Here is a 22,567-nt window from a genome sequence, read left to right as displayed (position 1 = left end):
GATTTTGGTTTACTTAGAATTCAGAAATAATGTAAAGGTGGCTTTTCCTGGTGGTCTCTCACACACACATTCTTGTGCTTATAATTGCTTTTGGATGCTATTTAGATTACTGGCCTCTAAAAAATGCTAAAATACCAGGATCCAGTTTTATTCATTTTTAAGGCACTACATGCTACAAAAAAGTATGAGCTTTTCAAACCAAATTTCACTTGTTTTGTCATTCTCAGCCCTTTCCATTCTAGCCCTCAGTAAATTTCAATTAATAAGAAATTTTTGTCAATAAATAAATGATGAATTACTTAATTGATTTATATTTTCAGTAAAACCTAATTTCATACAACATAACTGGGGGATTATTTAATAAATCAAGCAAACTGCATTTCTGCACTTTTCCCTGGGATTAATTTAATAATTTTAAGGACTAATTATTCCAAGGTAAAATTTCAGTTGATATGCAAATTTAAGATTTAACACTGTCTTGTTAAAATATAATGTAAAATTTCGTACGTCCCATTGACTTGGGATACATTTGAAACAAAGTAAGTGAAAACAAACCATGTTTTAGGAATGATCTGTTCCATTGAATTACTTATGGTTATGGTCGGGTGGCTCCCAAGAAAATTTTTTTTTCTGAAGAAAATTGATACATCCCCATCTTCCAAAACAGAATGTCAGTACATTCTTCAATGTTTAAACAAACTTGAAAGGAAAATATAGGACGGAGCACTCATCTAATTCATCTGGAATTAAATAGACACCACACGTCAAAATCTCATTGGGTAACCAGAGATGGCCTTGACCAACTGGGGATTCTCAAATTTAGGATGCCAAATCCCACACTAATGTTTACTCCACATTTAAGCTTGTTCAACACAGATGGTAGGCATAAAATAGCTTAACTTCAATGGACCATGCCCTGAGAGAATGAGAGAGACAGTCTTCTGTGTTGACAGGAGGGTTGTTTTCACATTCCACTTGAATTAAATTATGCTTGTTCATCCCATGGTGCATAATCTCTGGCAAGGATTCTTAGAAAGAGCTATCATGTGGACTCACTGCAAAACAAGTTAAAAATAATAAAAAAAAAAAAAAGAAAGATTGCAGAGTAACGCTGTAAGCACTGTAAGAAAATATAAGGTCAAAGTTAAACAGTTTCCATTTATTTTGAAAAACATATGAGTATCTATTTAGAGTAACATCATTAACATAGATTTTTACATATTATATGTAGATATATTGTATTAGTCCATTTTTCACCCTGCTGATAAAGACGTACCTTAGACTGCGTACTTTATAAAGAGAAAGACATTTAATGGACTCACAGTTTCCCACGGCTGGGGAGGCCTCACAATCATGGTGGAAGGCAAAAGGCACGTCTTACATGGCGCAGACAAGAGAGATTGAGAACCAAGCAAAAGGGGAAACCCTGTATAAAACCATCAGATCTTGTGAGACTTATTCACCACCATGAGAACAGCATGGGGGAAACTGCGCCCCTGATTTGATTATCTCCCACTGGGTCCCTCCCACAACACAGGGAAATTATGGGAGCTACAATTCAAGATGAGATTTGTGTGGGGACACAGCCAAAGTGTATCATGTATGTTTATATGTTAACATTCAGAAGCAATGTGTATCTTTAATTTCAATGAACTGGCAAAAGTAGTTTGAATTTCTCATATGAAAAAGATATTATGTATCAGATAGAGTGGATAATATGATCAATATAAGACCCTAGCTTTCAAACATTCTCAATTAAATTTGATAATTAAGACATAAGTACATGAGATTTTTACATAAAGGAGGAAAAAAATTAAAGTAAGATGTATTCACAGCAATACAGTAGCCCCCCTTCTCCAGGACCTTTAGTGGATACCTGAAATCAAGAATAATACCAAACCCTATATATACTATGTTTTCTCCTGTATATACATACCTATGATAAAGTTTAACTTACAAATTAGACACCATGGAAATTAACAACTAGTAATGAAATACAACAATTATAACAATAGAGTGTAACAAAAGTTATATGAATGTGATCTTTTCCTTTCCCTCTTAAAATATGTTATTGTACTGTACTCACCTATTTTCAGACCATAGTTAACCATGGATAACTGAAACCTCCTGAAAGGAATGACAGTAGTAGCAATGCTTTGCCAGAATGTGCTCTGGATAGTAATTTCTGGGTCTTAGAAAATGATTGGGCTGTGTAAGAGTACGTAGGGAAGACAGAAAATTATTCCAGTCAAGGAAGACAGTATGAGTGAACACAGTCTAATTAACATGATGCTTGCTAAATTAGATCTTTTAGACCTGACCTATCTCTAGTGCAATTGGATGTCCCCAAGAAGATACTCGGGTTCCATGATTCACTAGACAGACTCATAGAACTCAGAAAAGCTGTTATACTCAAGGTTGCCACAGGAAAAGGAGATGAGTTAAAATCAGCAAAGGTGAAATGCACATAGGGCAGAATCCAGGAGAGACCAGTACAAGTTGCCAGTTGTCTTCTCCCAGTGGAATTACACAGATAGTACTTGATTTCCCCAATGACAATGTGCAATAATACACAACAAGTATTGCTAATCATGGAAGCTCACCCAAGCTTGGTCTCTAGGGTTTTTATTAAAGGTCCATTCATTGGGATAGAATGCCCTTGTGACTAATCTTATCTTCCAGTCTTCAGCTCTCCCAAGGGTCAAACTGTTACAGCATGGCCCAGAGTCCCAAGTAAATGAAGTCAGATATTCACAGTAAATCAGATTGTCAGCATAAACTATCTTCATGGCACAAGACCCAAGGTAGACACTCTTACTAGGCAGGATAGTCCAGGAGTTCAGAGGTTACTTCTCAAGAGCAGGTCAAGGGCCAGTTTTGTCTTTGGAACATGCAGGGTCTGAAAACCCTACAACTGCCAAGTTAACATTCTAGTGCACAAAAGAGAAAGAGTTTGTGTGATGGTGGGTCTTCAATGAATGAGTGAAATGAACGAATGAATGAACCTGCAATCATGAAATACAATATTTGCGAAAAACAAAAAAAAGTCTGTATTTATTTGTTTTAATGATGAGAAAAAAAAATACAAGGTAAAAGAAAATCCACTTCATAGAATAGCAATTGGTCTTACCTTTGTGCAGGGATCTAGGTATTCCGTACAGTGCAGTTTGCTTTAACAGTGATTTGGTTGTCATGTGTGATCCTAACAGTGACACTCTAAGGAGTGAGTGATTACTTAGCAAGCCTCTAAATGTTTCACCACTTCTCTAGTTGCAAGTTCTATAGAAGAGTTAATGTTCTGCTAAACTGAAAATGTGAGAATGAACTACCTACTAATCTTTTTCTTTTAATTTCTGTCCACCACCCTGCACCCTATCCTTCCTTTTCTGAACTGCAATGTGGTCTTCTTTGAAGATGTTCCAGTGGATTTGATCGTCATCGGCAGGACTGGGTGGACAGTGGATGCCCTGAAGAGGTACACATGCTTTATTGTACAGAATCCTGGACCAAGCTGTCCTATATGTGTGTTTTAACTGTTAATAATTTTTATTCAAAATTCATGCCCTAAAACTTAATGAAAGGAGAAGAATCCTTCTATAAGCACAATGTCTGCACATATTAGGGATTCAATAACTGCTGGCTATTTTTGTTAAATTAGATACCATTTTCATTACATTGTAGCAACTTGCTACAACCCGTAATATATGCAGACATTGGGCTTAACTATTTTTATGTATTATCTCATTTCATTCTCATATTCATTCTATAAAGAACAGCGCCTGCACTGTCACTACCCTTATATTACCAAGGAGAGAAAGGGGAGGAGTGAGGAGCGCTTGTGGGGAAGGGTGGAGTGCGGGTTCTTGGAGAGTCAGGTAAGTAGCTAGGGAATAGTAGAGCCAGGGTTGGAATCTGTATGAGCAAAGAACAGTTCTCTTAAATGCTTGCTATTTCTCTAGGAAGTACAAATCCATTGTTTCTGTTTGTAACTCAAACAGCAAGACCAGTGGTATTGTGGAGGGTGGAAGACTGCAGCAAATTGGTGTGCTGTAATAAATGAGAAATTGTAAAACATTAGTTGGCATAGAGAAATGGTATAATGTTAACTCTGAAGGAAACATGATGGAGACGAGAGTGCAGTGAAGTCATTTAAGCAATTGGATAACAGAAACAGTTTTAACCCGTTTTAAAACTTTGCAGTGAATTGCATTTATACTATCATTTCAAGATCATATAAAGTTATCCTGTAAAGTTTGTGAAGAAAAGTTTTTACTTCTTCTGACTTCATTAAGTTTTGCGGTATGAATTTTGAATTAAAACTGCTAACAATTACAAAAGTTTTTTATTTAGCAAAGCAAGTCATGCGGAAATGCTGTTTTAAAAACTATTCATTCAATGGTTACTTAGAGGCTTTTTAAATTCATTTTTGGGGGGCATGTCTCATAAAGATCTTGAGCAATACATTTTTAAAAAAATTCTTGAACTTTAAATGCAGTATTGCCAGTGTAGCTTTAATCAACCTTTTGACATTTCATTTAGAGAATGACAGCAGTGTGTACTCATCCATCTCACCTCACTTATCTAATAATATAGTTCAAAAGAATATTGACAAAGCCATAGTTGTGTTTTGAGACAATCATTTCTTTCATATAATCAGTTATCTCAATATAAAATGTTAAAAATGAATATCTGTATAAGTGTAAAGATTGAGAATGTAATTCAGACATATATATTTTTCTCCCAAATTTGGTTTATCTTTTCATTTTCTCTATGATTTTATTTCACTAACTTTATCAATTTAATCTGTCAAATGTATCAACTTTTATTTTTATGATAAGTTTTATATGCCTGTGCATTTTGTTTTAAAAGAATTTTCCTACCAAATTTCATCTAGGTGTTATTTTTATATATTTTTTCTGAATGTTTTAAAGCTTTGTCTTACACATCAAAATCTATTCCATTTGGAATTGGTTTTTATGTGTTATATAAGATAGAGATTCAGTTTTGTGGGTTTTCTTTCCCTGATGGATAGCCAAATTTCAAGCACTATTTGTTAATTAATCCTTTCCTTTGGCAATATGTTGCAAAGCCACTTATTTTACATATATTTTCTGAGCTCTCCTCTTCTGAAGCTCTGTCAATAGCTAGATCAGTGTCCCACTGAATTAATTAGTATTGCTTTATAAGAAATTTCACTATATACAGGACAAATCTCCTTACTTTTTCTTCCTCACAAGTGTTTTGGATATTTTCGGGCTTTTGTCCTTCATATAAATTTTAGACTCACCTTATCGAGATCTGTAATCCATCAGTCAATACATCTTATTAACATTTTATTGGAAATACACTAAATTATGAATTATATCACATTTCCTAATTATGGAAGCTTTTAAAATTTACCTTTTTTACTATTGACTTCTAAACTAATTGAGTCATCATCAGAGAACATGTTATGATCTTTAAACCTGATTGGAAATTTTTCATGAACTAGTACATGGGCATTTTGTACAAAGGGTCTACGTGTGTTCAAGAAAAATGTGTGTTTTCTTGTTGGCTGGGTGTCAAGCTTGATAAACGTGCTGTTCAGCTATACTTCTCCATGCTCTTTTCACCTTCTGACTTCTTTGAAAGCTTGACATTTTCATCTTTTCCTCATATTTTTAAACATCCATTATATGTAATCTGTTTCCTTATTATTCTGTGCTGTATTTGGGACAATTTCTTCAGATATATTTACCGGTTTGTTAATTCTCCCTTCATCTTGTTTAATATTCTATGTGATCTACTCACTGAAGTAGAAATTCCAACAAATATGTTTTTCATATCTAAACTTTAAATTTGACAGTTATTACATCTGCCAAGTATTTTATAGTTTCATTTGAACAATTCATTTCTCAATTTTATCTTTTATGATTTTAAAGATTCCATGTATGATTTTTATATGTTCCATATTGGATGATCCCATTATCTAAAGTTTTGGTGATCTAAATAGTATGGTCATTGTTTTTGCTGAGTCTTTGTCAGACAGCTATTTTTTTTTTCTTTTTTAGTGTATATTTGTCTGATCCTATTCTAAGATCTAAATAGGTAATGTTTTCCACCAAAGAGGATTTGATGATGGGATCCTTAGGATTTTCGGGTTACCATAAGTCTCTGCCCTAATATGAGGAGGAAAAGTTCAGATTTATCTCCCCTATCTACTGCTGTTGCAAGGCTTGTTCTCTTTAGAGAGATATTGATTTTGGCTTTTTTTCCTCAGGGCAAATGTTGCTTTTTTACTTCCCTTAATGTATACAGCTCCTACTATCTTTATAGCACATCGCTTTTGCTTTGTTTTATTATTGTTTTTTTTTTTTTAGTGGGGAGGGGAATAAACAATGGAAAGGCACCGTTGGGATATTCTTTACCTCCTGCAAATCCTAATGCTTTAAAATTCAAGTTTTATTCAGAATTTATTTGTTTTGTAATAGGAGGGCTATTTAGTTCCTTAGTCTGCAATTACTGAGTAGAAGCAATCTGAGTCCGGGATTTCACTTAAACATTAGGGTGTTTACTGAACATGGGATCCTCTTTACTGAATACTAGGTCCTGTTCATTGACAATAGAAACACAAGGAGAGAATAATATCTGGCAAGTTCCATTCTATACTCCTTGAATTTGAAATGTATGTGACATTCACATGCATACACCTGGTCAATAGATGACTTTTTGGGCCTGAAATCTGGAAGAGGAATGTGGACTGGAAATATAGATTTTTGAATAATCAACATAAAGATGTTCATTGCAGTCATGGGTGTAGAGGAGATTGCAAAAGATAATGCATAGAATGAAGTGGCAGATGAAGAATGATCTATAAATAAGAACCACCCCAACACTTAAGCAATGGACATAAATAAAAGGAAATCGAGATGGAGTTGTGAGGGAGGTGTCAGAACATTGGGGAGAGTGTGTGTCACAGAAACCCAAGACAAGGGGGTGGACATCTCCACCATAGACTGATGAGGTGTCAGTAGGACACCGTGGAAGATGTTGGATATTTAGCTAAGAAGATATTTAGAGACATTGGTATGAGAAATTTCAACTCAGTTGGATTTGTAAGAGCAAGATTGTTATAAATGGGGAAGCTGGGAGTCTGAGAAGACCAAGGCAGACTGATCTCTCTGCAAATACGACTGTCTATGAATGGAGGGAAAGCAGTATAAAATCAGGATACATTGGGGAGAACAGGGAGGACTGGGTTTGCAAAATAAGATTAGATATGCTTGCGTACCTTTAAGTGCTGTTGGTAAGGAGCCAGCAGAGAATTAGAGGTGGCAAATATTGTAGAGAAAGGACTATGATCCCATAAGCAAATTCACAATACCTGTGAAGGTGGGCTGAGTTGAGCTAGGACATAGGTTGAAAGAAAGGCTATGAGGAAACGTCCCCATCCATTATCAAAGAAGGAAAGAATAGATCAGCCCAGAGTCAAGTAAGTATGCTGATTCATGAAGACATTTAAAGAAATCTTGCTGATCATGTTTCTTTATCAAGGAAATGAAAGGTGAGCTCAAGGAATAAAACTGGGAGAATCATGATGGGATTGCAGTTTTAGGTACAGTGAAGAGAGTTTGAAATTCATACTGAGCATAATGGGAGAGGTAATTAGCAAGACACAGCAGGTCTGTTGTGCCAAGTGGTACGCACAGCCCTGCTGAGGATGCAGGAGGTGAGTTTGTGAAGCCCCCATGGCGGGTCTGTGTGATTATTCTCCAGCTGTGCCTGGCTTTGGAGCAGATAGGGAAAAGGCAGATCTTTTACTATACTGGGGATCTTCTTTAAAGGTGTTGTAGAAAAAAAACTAAAAAAAAAACAAATAGAGCAAGGTGCTTGAAGCTGTTGAAATGAGAGGTTGAAGTAATGGGGGGAAAAGAAATGGAAAAAAACAGAATCATTTTGCTAGGCTTTCTAAGTAGTCAAAGAATAAGAAGAATTGGAGTTCACAGGTACAGGGATAGACTGAAAAAGGATAACTGGGCTTACGATTTCAGATCTCAAACATTTTTCACTACAGATATGGTCCAGGGTGTGGGGATGACAACTAAAGTGGTATCTGAAAGGAAATAATTAGATTAATGGGGCTCAGAGGTGCAGGAACTGGAATATGGGGAATTGAATGAGAACCTAGTATGTTTGGACTTGAAGTAGAGAATAAACCTGTTTCACATCCTATTAATGAAAAGGAGGCTGTCTCAGGAAGTCTTCATTAACAAAGGGAAAGGCGCCTAGCGCTCCACTAATGATGAGAGAGGTTTAAGAATGATATTTATTTAGCAATAATTTTTAAATGTGGGGTGAGAACCTTTCATGTCCAGAATAGTTATTTTCTACTCAAGGCCCACCTGAGAGAGGGAGTCCATTGAGGCACAAAAGGTGGATAGAAACAGCAGCTTCTAAGCTATAAAAGTTTGGATGTTGGAGGTTGTTACCAGTGCAGGTTGTGGGATTTATTTTCACAAATTAAAAATTAAAAATTCAGTATGTCCCATTTCCTGATGTTTTCAATATAACTCTGCTAGGAAGAAGATAGGCTGAGTGATTATATGAGTTCTGTTCAATCCTTTTTTTATGTGGCTTTGAATATTTCATAAAGCAAAACAAAATCTTAAACATTCATTCAACTTGTGACAGATAATTTTTGAAACAGTGAAGTAGTATGGGGAAGTTAGCAAATATTTTGGATTTAGCATTTTTGGTTTGATATGAAAGGAATGCACTTTTTCTCCACAAACCTGAGTATGTTTTAAACGTTATCTTTATGCACATTTTTTTCTTCTGGTATAAATTTTCCCTTTTGACAGTGTGTCTTTCATAAATATACCAATGTAAAATTTAGGACAAGGTAAACAGTAATATGAAAGCTTAACAGCAGTAAATGATGAAACCTAAATATCTAAAAAGGAAAAAGCCTTGTTACATCCATCCTTTTTTCTTTCCTATTTTATAAACTTCATAAATTAGCAAAATCATTAATATAGCCTTGTGCAAAAGTAATGTATTCCTTGTCTTGATGTGAGAGGCTTTTGTGCCTTATAGCCCAGCTTCTTTGATGTAAGTTCTAAAAATAGATTTGTGGTCATTCAATTTGTTTTCCTTTTCATTTCTCTTACTAGTCAAAAGAGAAGATGTGTGAGAACACAGAACCAGTGGAAACTTCTCGAACCACCACAACCGTAGGAGCGACAACCACCCAGTTCAGGGTCCTAACTACCACCAGAAGAGCAGTGACCTCTCAGTTTCCCACCAGCCTCCCTACAGAAGGTACCCAAGAGACAGTTTGCTTGTTGTTGTTGTTGTTGTTTTTCCCCAAAGGAAGGAAAAATCACTGTGTTGACATGTAGTGCAATAGCTCCTACTATCTAGATCTCTCTAAAGTTTTTCTTTGGCAAACTGGATTTTTAAGGGATATCCAAAGGGGAAAAAGACAAAATTATTGTGAACTAAAAGTAAATGCTGGGATACTTTTAATGCACTGTGCTTTTTTTTTAAGACATAGCTTTTACCATTGATTCTGGCTTCTTGTCCTCTCCTTCCTAGAAAAGAAATACAGACTTCTTCCTGTCTGGCCAAATTTTATAGTAAGCAAATCCAACCTCACAATCACAGGTTAGAAAGGCAGAATGCATGTAAAATGCCCATTGATTCTGGATTCTGAACAATAGATAATTCTATTCATATATAATTCTAATGTTTTCCAGAATGCAGTCAATAAAATATATTGGTCTATAACCTACACAGAAACACTGTATGTGTCATAGAAATTGTCCTTGAAAACAACTATTTCATCTTCTAGGGAAGGCAGAAATACTAGCGAGTGTTAATGCTTGGGCACAGCTCAGGAGGAAGAAAGTGTATTACCCAACATAATTTTCTATTCTGAATGATACCACTAGGAGGGAGTGGGCAGAAACGTAAGACTGGCCACGAATCAGGTTTGAGGGGGATAAATGGGTCTTGCTTGTTTAGTATTATAAGCCTCACTTTCTTTGGCTTGAATAAAAAATTAAATTAAATTAAATATGGAACTTTTTCTTTTAATTGGAATTTAATTTGATATTATAAGGTGAACTAGAATAAAGTGAGGTGGAGAGCAGCCACTAAGTGCATTTTACTGCTTTTAAAAGCAACATTATCTTTTAATCCACACAATTTTGGATTAGTATATTAAAGCCCCTGAACATATTCCTATAATTTAAACCCTACCCTTTAGAATGAACTATAACCAGTAAAATAAAAAAGCATGTCCTACATTTTGTTCAGTCAGGATAAGATCTCTTTATATAGAATTTTGGTCATCTTTTCTAGCAATGGATAAACATTTAACTTTTGGATTTAAATTTGTAAATATTGACAAATCTTAACTGTCACAATTAATTTGGATTTTCCTTGATCTTGATTTTTTTAAATGAATAAATAAGGTCATAACTGTAGGTTCTAATGACAATAAGTGATTTTAGAGAATTAAAAATAGTTGTATTTTAAGTTTTAATTATAACTGCTTACTTTTCTTGTAGAACTTAAGAATCATTCAAGATGTTACCAAAATCTTGACATTACAATCTCTGTAGGAAATTTTAGAACTACATCATGTAAAGCAAGGACTTCCTCTCATTGTACTAGAAATTACCTCAATAAATTATCAAAATCCAGTCATGTTCCAATCAAAGCAGTTAGTAGACAATTACTAGTCATGAGATTTATGCTCCTTTGAAATCTTTTTCTGTTATAATAACTTTGAATTTCTCTTCCAGATGATACCAAGATAGCACTACATCTAAAAGATAATGGAGGTAGGAATTGACACTTTTCTTTCATAAACATTTTTAAAATATGAATTCATTTCATTTATTTTAATATAAGAAAGGCCATATGGACTTCTAAATAAAAGGTGAGGTTGTGTTTTATTCTCTGTTGGTATTTAACATGGGAAGGAGTCAGTGGGTTGGCTTCAAAGTGAAATGAAATCCTCGTCCTTGTGTTTGTCTATAAAACTATGTGACACCGATTCCCAATGATAAAGCGGAAAATTGAACTACACATCTTGCTATTCTTTGTTGGTCTAGTCCTTGCTGTATTATAGTGGTGTGTAGTTATCTACACAGCTACAGGTATTGGATTCAATTGTGTTTCGCTAAATTGTGTGCTTCTTCAGCAGCTTCTATGCATAAAATTAGAAATAGAGCAAGTATGAAAACATATTGTCCTAGGTCTTTTTATCAGCTCTATGAAGTAAAGAACAAAACTTAGATATTTGAATGAATACCTCGTTGGTAACATACTTAAAGGTTTTCCAAGACAATTCAGAAATATCTATAATGGTACTTGAAAATTTGAGGGAAAAAAGTTTTACTGAAACAATATTGTGAATGACATTGACTATGTTTTTAAAAATAGATCCTTTTCCTTTTAAACTATGTTGGCTCATGTTTGCTGGGTCTTAATAAAAGAGATTTTCATTAGTACTTTTTTATTCAGCTCAGGAAAAGGGTGTCCTCTTCTTGGTAGCATCTTTTATGTAAATGCGAGCCTGTTTTGACATTGATCTAGGCATGGTTTTGCCTTTGAAGCCCTAGACAATTTCTTGAGTAAGTCAAAATCCAATGTGTACACGTTAGGCATGTTTTTCTCTGTAATGGTAGAGAATAGTTTCAAAATCCCTCAGTTTAGGTTAAGTAGCTAGTACTTCTATGCCTTTTTAGGACATTGTTTATATCTCTGTATGTCTTTAGAGTTTATATCAATCCATCTGAAAGAGAGACCAGTTAGCCTCTTCATAAATACCATTATTATATCAATTTTCTACTGTCTTGCATCATTTTGTAGTGTTTTATTTCATTCATTTCTTATTCATCATTGTATTAATGCAGTAAGTGGATAGTTTTGGAAATGACCATCTGCGAAATATATACTAGCTAGAAATATATTAAAATCTTAGGGCATAAAGGGACTTGAGCAATCCTTCAATTCAGAACTGCCCAGAGGAGGATGTTAGTAGCATGTAGACATAAACCCTATGTTGGGGTTACCTCATTTTGAGGGAAGAGATGTGGTATAAAGTTAATGGAATGGGGGGAAGAGTCCCCAAGAGACTTCTCTTTTACTTGTTACATTTAAATCTTAATGTAGGTGGTCATTATAAGTATATTTGTTAGATTTTTCTCTGTGCTTTCTCTCTTCTTCCTTTCTTTCCTTCCTTCCCTTCCTTTCCTTCTTTCTTTATTTTGTTTATCTAAAATATTCTATCCTGCTAATAGGGAAAAGAAAAAAAAAAGGATTCTTGTGATCAAATAAGTGTGAGAGACTCTGGAAAAAAAAAACTAAAGAAATTTCCCTGCTGGAAAACTGATCATTCATTCATTCACTGATTTCTGCTCAATGCTTGCTAATTGCCAAGCATTGTTGCTGGCTTAGGGCTACAGAAGTGAACAAGGCTTAGACAAATCTCTGCTTTCAGAGAACATGCATCCTGAGTAATCCTCAACACAGTTATAAAGAATTCATACTGGCATGTCTCCACTGCTTGCTCTTAACACTTTTTTTCTGTTTGTTTTGGTTTTTTTGAGACAGAGTTTCACTCATTGTTGCCCAGGCTGTAGTGCAGTGGCATGATCTCGGCTCATTGCAACTTCCATCTCCCAGGTTCAAGCGATTCTTTTCTCAGCCTCCTGAGTAGCTGGGATTACAGGCGCCCACCGCCACACCTGGCTAATTTTTGTATTTTTAATAGAGACAGGGTTTCACCATGTTGGACAGGCTGGTCTTGAACTCCTGACCTCAGGTTATCCGCCCACCTCGACCTCCCAAAGTGCTGCGATTACAAACGTGAGCCACCATGCCCAAACAACATTTTTTTTATGAATAGTATGTCATGGACTTCATGTTTTTGTGGAATATACTGTGATAAACAGTTTTCTAGAACATTACCAATTATCCCAATGAAAATATTTAGTTTTGTTTGAGCCATCGAAGAATCATAAAACTTCGAAGATTTTCTTAAAGCAGTGCCTTATGATGGCAAGCAATTGTTAAGTAAATCCTGCGATTTAAGCATAGGATTTTTGGTATACTAGAGAGTCAACTCTCAGATTCTCAGATGATATTTACATAATTGATATGCAGCAGGCAGTCATGAGAATTCCAAAATATCACAATTAGACTTCAAACTCTTTTTATGTCTATAGTTGTTAACAGAGCACTTTTTCTAAAAACATTCAACTGCAGTTAGAACAGACCAGCCTGACTAGTATTAAGATAAATGGTTCTTCAAAAGGGTACTTAAGGGAAATCACACATTGCTTTTTATAGCATCCTTACAAGTTAGTGTGTTATTGTTTTTTATTTTATGGAATGTGGAGATGCAGGAAGGATTACCAATTTAAATCTAACTTTATTATTTAATTAAGCATATTGAAAACAATTCAGTATTGTCCTTCCACTCCAATTGAATAAACATTTCTGCAAGATTGAGGTAATAATGAATAAGGGTGCCTAATTTAATATTTTCTAACATTTACTGAGGTTGATTTTTAAAAACATGCAAACTAATACATTTTTGTAAATTTATCTGTGTTGTTGCAAAGAAGTTTAGCATATTTGATTTCTTGATTTAATTTATTTAATTGGGCCGCTGTTTTTTAAAGTAAGTTTTGTTATGTCTATTTGAAGTTTACAACATGAATTTATGGGACTACATATAGAAAATACCATGTTACAGTAATAAAGCAGATTGACAGGTCCGTCATCTCACATAGTTACTTTTTGGTGACTAATTGACTGTTCTTAAAAGCATTTTTATTTAGGGGCCTGTACTTTTCTGAAAAAAGGATGCCATTTTTCAAAGTAGTCAGTAAGCAGCTAGAAACAAATGACTGAATTTCCCAACACTATCTTTTTTAGTTATTGCATTACTTTCTCTGAGTGTTTCTGGGTCATTTCCATGGGTTAAAATAGTTGATTTTCTTAGTGGGATCCACTGCTGACATGATTATACATTCAGTTTCCAGAAGATTTTTCTTTCATCTTTGATGTGAAAGCATTAAAACTTCTGAGCAGCTGGACACCTAAGTCACACAACAGGGTTTCTCACTGAGAAGACCCAGACTGAGTTACAATCTGCTAAGTCACTCTTGATGAATCTTCAATTGTGCAGTGAGTTTCCTGATACATTTATATTAGGTCCAGTTAGAGCTTCTTAAAGTTTCAGAATAGTTGTTTGATTGGAAAAGTTTTATTAGTCTTCAGGGTTGAGTGGAAATTCTAAGCTCTCTAAATAATTTGGAAAAAGGAACATGAAAAAAATTGAAACAAAAAGAAAGATACCTAATACATTCAGGTCTCTTTAGTAAGATAGAGCTTTGATTGACCATTGAAATGGCTGGTTCTAAAAATGCAGATGATCCAATGAAGTCCCAGCTATTCAGGAGACTGAGGCAGGAGGATTGCTTGAACCCAGGAGTTCAAGGCCAAACTGGGCAACATAGCAAGACCCTGTCCATAAAAAAAAATTAAATAGAAAAATTAAAAAGAAGATCTTATGTAAAGACATCATTTTATCTCCAACTGAAATATTGCTAGTTACATGTGTAATATTAAGTTTAGAGTAATAGGTAGTTATAATTAAACAGCTTATCTTTCTCTTGTTTATGTGAAAAACAGAAGAGAAGGAATAAGAGGAGAAGGGAGAGGAAACAGAAAGGAAGAAAAAGTGGCAGAAGAAGAGGAGAGAGGAAGAATGTTTATTGAATTGAATGGTTACTATGTTCCAGGCACCATTCTAAATATCTATATTAACTCTTTTTACTTCACACAATACCCCTGACTTGGTCTATTATTACTTATGCTTTATAGACAAGGAAACAGAGGTACAAAAATGTTAAGTGATCTAGCTAGCACCTGGCAGAGCTGGGATGTGATTCTATTTAGCCTTGATGCAAATTCCAAGTCTTTAACATCATGGTAGTCCTTCTCTTTCACAGAATTGATTTTTTTTTTTTTTTTTGAGATGGAGTCTCGCACTGTCTCCTGGCTGGAGTACAGTGACATGATCTCAGCTCACTGCAACCTCTGCCTCCTGGGTTCAAGCGATTCTCCTGCCTCAGCCTCCTGAGTAGCTGGGACTACAGGTGTGTGCCACCACACCCAGCTAATTTTGTACTTTTAGTGGAGACAGGGTTTCCACTATGTTGTCAGGCTGGTCTCAAACTCCTGACCTCAGGTGATCCACCTGCCTTGGTCTCCCAAAGTGCTGGGATTACAGGTGTGAGCCACCGTGCCCAGCCTAGATCTTTTACAATCAACCTTCTCATGGGAAATGCCACAATAAGCTATTTTACTTATACCTACTATATTTCACCTTTTCTATAACAGCTGATTCTACTTAAAGTATTTGAACGTGAAGTTTCCTTTTCTCGTGTAATTGTGTATTGATTTCTATTTAATCCTTTCTGTGAAAATCACAATGCATTAATTCTCTTGTGTGTTTCAGTGTTGTCAGAATCCTTGGCATATGACCTCTAAATTACAGGGCTGTAATTTACTGTAAATAATTTACTGTAAATTAGCTGTAATAAACTACAGGGCTGTAGTTTATGTTCAAAATCTGATTTAAGGTTCTTTAAGCCTTCTTGGTTTCTCTAGAAATATGGATTTAATTCACCTGTAAGGGGTACCTAGAATCCTAGAATGTATATGTATATATTTATATGTGTGTGTGTGTGTGTGTGTTTATATATATATATGTCTGTACGTATTTTGAGATAGAAACTCGCTTTGTCATGCAGGCTGGAGTGCAATGGTGCGATCTTGGCTCGCTACAACCTCCACCTCTTGGGTTCAAGCGATTCACCTGTCTCAGCCTCCCAAGTAGCTGGGATTACAGGCACACGCCACCATGCCGAGCTAATTTTTGTATTTTTAGTAGAGATGGGGTTTTGCCATGTTGACCAGGCTGGTCTCAGACTCCTGACCTCTGGTGATCCACCTCGCTCGGCCTCCCAAAGTGCTGGGATTATAGGCATGAGCCACTGCACCCAGCTGTATTTTTTAGATATCTGTATTTCTTTGAGTAATGGTTATATGGATTTAAAGCCACATTTTCTTTGGATTTTCAAATTCTAGCAGTAGCTTGCTGGAAGAGTTACGTTTTTTAAAAAATGACCTAGCTATATATTTTAGCAGGTACAACTATTAAATATCTTCTTTGACATTTGGTTAGGTTGCTTCCAAGTGCCATTCACTTCCTAATTAGAAATGTCAATGTCTTCAAGATGCAAAGTGGATAAAGCTATGCCCAGGGCTGAGAAGAGGTTTGCAAGTTGAATCAGTGGCACAATTTTTAATTGAAGACTAAAGTCTTCAACCAGATTCAACTCAGTCTAGCAAATTGAATTGTGCCACTCTGCTATACTGCAGATGTTAAAATTATTTCAAGCTCTGAAATTCTTATTTGATTTCATTATTCAAAATTGGTTAACGAGATTTATCAAAGTACTGAAAACTGCATTATCTCTTGGTTCATTTAAACTTTCTTCTCTTTGATAGAGTTAAGGTTGCTTAAAAAATATGTAAATATAAGTTCTTAATTGTTGATAATGTTTAAAGTATCAGCACTCCAGATAAGCATGATATCCAATACAGGTGATAGCTTTTTTATCATTTCTTCTCATTGCTGAGAATTTTATGAAACCTGAACTCTGAAAGGCTGCATTCTTAAGTCAGAGGATGGTGTCCCCATCAAGGAGATGCCAAAGTTGATACATTAAGCAGTTTGAAGATCATGATTAAGTTAATTCAGAGGTACAAATCTGCAAGGTGATTGATTTCTAAGAACTGAAACAGATACACTTTGAATGAAGTCCTGTGGAATGGCTGGTCTAAATTCTATTTCTGTTGTGTTCAGCTTCCTATTTTTGAAGATATCATAAGACTTTTTCATCCCAAGATAAAATGTTAGAACATTATTCTGCCTTTTCCCTGGAATACTTCTAAGGTTATATTTTTATTACCATGTCTGTAGTGATAGATCAAGTGTCAGATCAAGTGTCTAGTCATTTATCATTCAGTCAAATTATTTTTTGACTTTCATACATAAATCATCAAAGCAATGTATCTTTCCCGTTTTTTTTTCTTCTACTTTTCCTTGCTTTTTTTCATACACTTCTTTTGTGTAGCTCATAGTCCTATAAGCAAAGGGAAACTGTTATTTCATTTTGACAGGCTATTGAATATCTATCACTTTTTGTTTTTAAAACTGTAAAACATCTTGACATTTAGTTTTATGTTTTGCTTTGTTTGACTACTTTTCATGACAGCACTAACCCTATTCTAAGTGTATATGTATCATCATACTGAAAAGTTCTTCTACTTTACAATGTTAATTTGAAACTTCCCTGGAATTTAGGATTTCTCTCCCAAACTTTTATTTAGAGTTGTGTTTCTTAACATTTTCTGTACATTTACATCACCTGGTTCAAGTCTGAGATGTAATTGTTATTTTATTATTCCAGCTTATAACATTTTCTACACTCAGACTGTTCTCCATAATAATTAAATATTAACGTCTAGGGCTGGAACCAGAGCACCAATTTTTTTTAATTCCCAGATTATTCCAATGTTAGGTTGATAATAAATGGTCTGATTCAATGTTGCATAAATATTAAGAACCTTCAGAATCACTGTGGTGGAGAGTCTTGTTAAAATACATATTCTGATATGTAATTCTGGGATGAAGCCCAAACCTTGCATTACATTTTTCACAAGCACATTGATAATGCAGTTGCCACCAAGCCACAGACTACACTGTAAGTATCAAGAGTTGAATGGATATTTGACCAAAAGAAGAATAACGTATTTTACTCTGACTCCACCCATTGGTCCATTGGTCCTCACCTATACCTCCAGGCTCTCCTGAAACAGTATTTTAATTGGTGACAACAAGAAATTATGTCTATCTGCATGTAGAAAGTGCATCTTACTCTGCCGACGAAAGGAATCCAAAAGCATTATATCCATTAAACCTCCTAAATCATGTTAATATAGCAAATGAAAATGAATCCATTTAAGCCAAACTTAGCCAACCCGCAGCAGCTATTGTTGGTGTCAGTGTATTTTATGTGTAGTCCAAGACAATTCTTTTTCCAGTGTGGCCCAGGGAGGCCGAAAGATTGGACACCCCTGATTTAAGCTGTTGACAGATGTATTTGTTTTAGTAAAGATCATTAGTATTTTGTATTTTGTTGAACCATAGGAAATTGCTGATTTTTACAAAACACTTTTGACCTAGAAAGGTTGCAATTTCATTGTTCAGCCTAATAGCTTGACAAATTGTTGTCCAGCATAGGAAAATAAAAGAAAAAGAAAAATCACATCAGGATATACTTTTTCCACTGTAGGTTAATTTGTAGATAGAATGCGTAGTTAGAGTTTATGCTGCTGATAGAACACAGAACAAGATGATATAGCAGAGTGCCTCTTAGGAAATGCACATGGATGGCTTCCACAAAGTAGCTCTAAATGCACTTTCCATTTGCCATCAGCAAAATGCTTCACTACCTCCCTCTGGTGGATACCTACTTTCCTTTCCATGCCTGCCTCCTGTCTCATTTTCTACCTGCTCTGTTCCTATCAGAAACCTAGATCAGGGAACTTCTACTGGAGGAAAGAAACTTCCATATTCCATTAGATTTTGGAATCTGAGACATATGAGGGGCTCCAGGAACAGGTTTTGTGTTACCCAATATTTCTTATGCCCCTGCTCAGTGTGTTCTCCATGTGTGAAGTGATTATTCTTTTTTAAACGTGAAATGTTTAGTGATTATGGGAGATGGCCCTATACTACTAAAATATGTATGTCACTAAAACATTAATTAACTTTGATGCTGAATTGATTCAACTTGGTTTTATTTGCTTGAGAAACATTTCTTCAACTATTTTGTGCCAGGCCCATTGTTAGGTGATGAAGATGCAAAGACCTACACACTCTGATGCCTGTCCCAAAGAAGCAAGTGGCCTAATGGGATGACATAGAGAAGTAAATTGATATTTAAGTATAGTGTGAAGAGTGCAAAGATAGACTCAAGAAAAACTATAGAAGAACAGAGAAGAGGTATCTAAACAAAAATAACATTACAAGAATAGGTCATACTTGATCCAAGTTTGGAAGTATGGGTAGGATTTCTGAGAAAAGGGATAGAAGAAAAGAATTTCAGGAAAGGGATTGACATAGAAAGAGGTTCAGAAGCATGAAACATCAAGATCTGGTTGGGTAACTCTAAAGAGCTGCCAGATTTGATTTCCCTGGGGTAAAGATACATACATAGTATTCTATGGCTGGTGAGGCTGAGAACGTGGGCTTATTTCTCAGCCTCACCAGCCATAAAGTATCAAAATAAGTGCAGTGTCAGCATTCACAGTCTTTTATGCCAGGCAATGGAGTTTGAAATTTAACCTAGAGACCTTGGGAACCATTTGTGTCATTTTGATAAGGGAGTGTCAGGACACGTTTTACATGTTTAGTAGTTGACCCTTGAAGTATTGCAGGGAGCAGGAGGGACCGGAGTAAGAATGAGAGGCCAGAAAATCTAGTTAGGAGGTTATACTAGCAATCCATAGAAGCAGTGGTCAGAGGCTAAAATAAAGTGGTAGTTGAAAATGGGAATAAAAAAGGAGAATGCACATGAGAAGTATTTACTAATGAAGTAGAAGTTACATAAGTTAATATCTGATTGGATGTGTGATTTACGTCATAGGAAAGTGACGAAGGTGGTTCCCAGGACATGGGTGTAAGTTATCTGGGTGGACAATGGTGCCATTGAATAGGAAATACAGGAAGAGAAAGGGGGTAAGCAATGAATTTAATTTGAGCATGTTAATGTTGACATCCGAATGAAAATGTCAGTAGACATTTTTCTATATAAGCCTGAAATTCACTTAGAAATGTAAGCATAAGATACAAATTTAGGCATCAGCAGCATATAAATGATAGTTGAATTTAAGGAGAAGAATTAGGTATGGAAGGATAGTATAAAGATGAAAAGAGTGGCCAGGCACAGTGACTGATGCCTGTAATCCCAGCACTTTGGGAGGCTGAGCCAGGTGGATCACCTGAGCCCAGGAGCTCAAGACCAGCCTGGGCAACACAGGGAAACCCCGTCTCTACAAAAAAGATAAATAAATACAGAAATACAAAAATTAGCCAGGCATGGTGGCACACACCTTTATTCCTAACTACTGGGGAGGCTGAGGTGGGAGGATTGCTTGAGATTGGGAAGTCAATGCTGCAGTGAGCCATGATTGCACCACTGCTCTCCAGCCTGGGTGACAGTGAGTCTTCAAAAAAAAAAGAAAGAAGAAAAAGAAGAAGAAAAAGGGAAGGAAGGAAGGAAGGAACGAGGGAGGGAGGAAAGAAGGAAGGAAGGGAAGAAGGGAAGGAGGGAGGGAGGGAGGGAGGAAGGAAGGAAGGAAGGAAGGAAGGAAGGAAGGAAGGAAGGAAGGAAGGAAGGAAGGAAGGAAGGAAGGAAGGAAGGAATGGAGAGAGGGAGAGAGGGAGGAAGGAAGGAAGGAAAGGCCAAAGACTAGAGAGGGAATACAGGATTTAAGATTCTGTGAATAAAATCAAGAGTGTCATAGAGACAGCAAGAAAACAAAAAATGTTTGGTATCACAGAAACCAAAGGAGAAGAAAATTTCAAGGAGGAAGTAGTGAACAGTGTCAATGTTGCAGACAGTCAAGTTAAAAAAACACACACAGAAAAGTGACCATGAGATTTGGTGGCATAAAGACATTTATTGATCTTGACTGGATTGCATAACAATCCACCATTGTACAATCTCCAGGCAGAATTTGAAGATTCTGTGGACAGTGAGGAAATTGGAGTCCCTAAGGACAGATTACTTTTTCAGGCAAAAGGGAAGAAGGGAAGTAGAGATTCTTAATTTTACCCGTCACAGGTGCTGAGGAGAAACACCTCAAAAAGAAGAAAAAGAGTCATGGAGTGAAGTGATATATCCACACGCATGGGTGGGGCCAATCAGCATGAATGAGGGTAGGGAGACAGGAGGGAGAAGTTCAGGGGATTTTGTCTGAGATCGCTGTTTTCTCTGTATAGTGAGACACAAGTAATATGGTGAGAGTGAGTGGGAAGAGGGCAGAGGTCACGGTGTTTAGGAGTTGAAAGACCCATAAAACATGAAATAGGAATGGGAAAGAAGCCAACTGCTAATGTGTAAAGGGCTCATCAGGGTCTGTTTGCAGCCTCCTAAACTTGGTAGCATTCCTTGAGGTTGTATGACTTCACCACTACATTTTGTTGACTTGTGCTTGAATTAGCCATGCGTATAATTCATGTAATATGACTATCCACTTTAAGCAAAAACAAAAAAAAAAGGAATTGATGTTGACGGTTGATGGGGAGAAAAGATATGCTAGTCTCAGAATGGCATAGTGCTTTAAAGACAGTTTAATCCATTAGATGGCAAATTTAGTTTAATCTTCTTCTAAACAGCTAGGTTTTCAATGGCTTGCTCCTCGCAGTAAGATTAATTTTTGCTTTAGTTTTATTCTTCAGAGCTCAAAATTATTATTTGTGCAAGCTTTTTAATGTAACTTGGGTAGTAAGGACAGCAGTTAATTATGTGAAACTAATTTATAACAGTTTTGTAAGCTACTGTGACCAAATATTACTTCAGTTACAGTAATAAATTAACAACTTGTTGGATAAAGTGTCAGCTATAAGTGATTTTTAACACAGTTAACATACTCACCAACCACTAAAGGAAAAAAATGCAAAAACATACAGCTCAAAATTCATTGAAGGAATTTAAATGGAATTCTACGAAATATTTGTTTAACCTGAAAAAGACAAGAGAGAAGGAACAAAGGACCATAAAACAGATGAACACAAAGAAAACAAATAGCTAAGTGGCAGACCAAATACAACCACACCAGTAACTATTTCAAATGTAAATAAAATAAGCAATTTTATCAAAAGTATAGGCTATCACACGGACTTTTAAGAAAGCCAGACCCAGCTCTACGCTGTGTATAAGAAATCTACGTGAAAAATAAAGACAAAGATATAAAATGCTTCAAGATAAAATTATAGAAAAATATATATACTGCAAACATAACCACAGAGAATCTGAAGGTCCTATATAAATATCAAATTAAGTAGACTTAAACTAGATTTAAAGACAAGGAGAATTAACAGAGGAAAATATAAAAAGGTAAAAAAGGTGTCGGGCATAGTGGCTCACACCTGTAATCCCAGCACTTTGGGGGGCCGAGGTGGGCGGATTGCTTGGTCCCAGGAGTTTGAGACCAGCCTGGGCACCACGGTAAAACCCCATCTCTACTAAAAATACAAAAAACTAGCTGAGCATGGTGGCGTGCACTTGCAGTCCCAGCTACACGGGAGGCTGAGGTGGGAGGATCTCCTGAGCTCAAGAGGTCCAGGCTGCAGTGAGTCATGGTCACACCAGTTCACTCCAGCCTGGGCTGCAGAGTCAAACCTTGTCTCAAAAACATTTTCTTT

At 35.9% G+C, this 22,567-nt stretch overlaps 1 protein-coding gene across 2 annotated transcripts in view; it reads left to right on the top strand.

The window, feature by feature from the left end:
• Positions 1 to 22,567, top strand: part of PLXDC2 (plexin domain containing 2) — a 453,731-nt gene that overhangs the window by 385,606 nt on the left and 45,558 nt on the right. For both annotated transcript variants that reach the window (XM_011963864.1, XM_011963863.1), the window contains 3 exons: positions 3,415 to 3,475; positions 9,153 to 9,300; positions 10,791 to 10,829. In XM_011963864.1, coding sequence (XP_011819254.1) covers positions 3,415 to 3,475; positions 9,153 to 9,300; positions 10,791 to 10,829 — 248 coding nt within the window. The remainder of the gene's footprint in view (positions 1 to 3,414; positions 3,476 to 9,152; positions 9,301 to 10,790; positions 10,830 to 22,567) is intronic.

This window comes from Colobus angolensis, unplaced genomic scaffold (genome assembly GCF_000951035.1).
Source record: "Colobus angolensis palliatus isolate OR3802 unplaced genomic scaffold, Cang.pa_1.0 Scaffold63, whole genome shotgun sequence".
NCBI classification, from domain to species: Eukaryota; Metazoa; Chordata; class Mammalia; order Primates; family Cercopithecidae; genus Colobus; species Colobus angolensis.
Note: the sequence above shows the minus strand (reverse complement) of the source record. Positions and strands in the feature narration are given on the sequence as shown.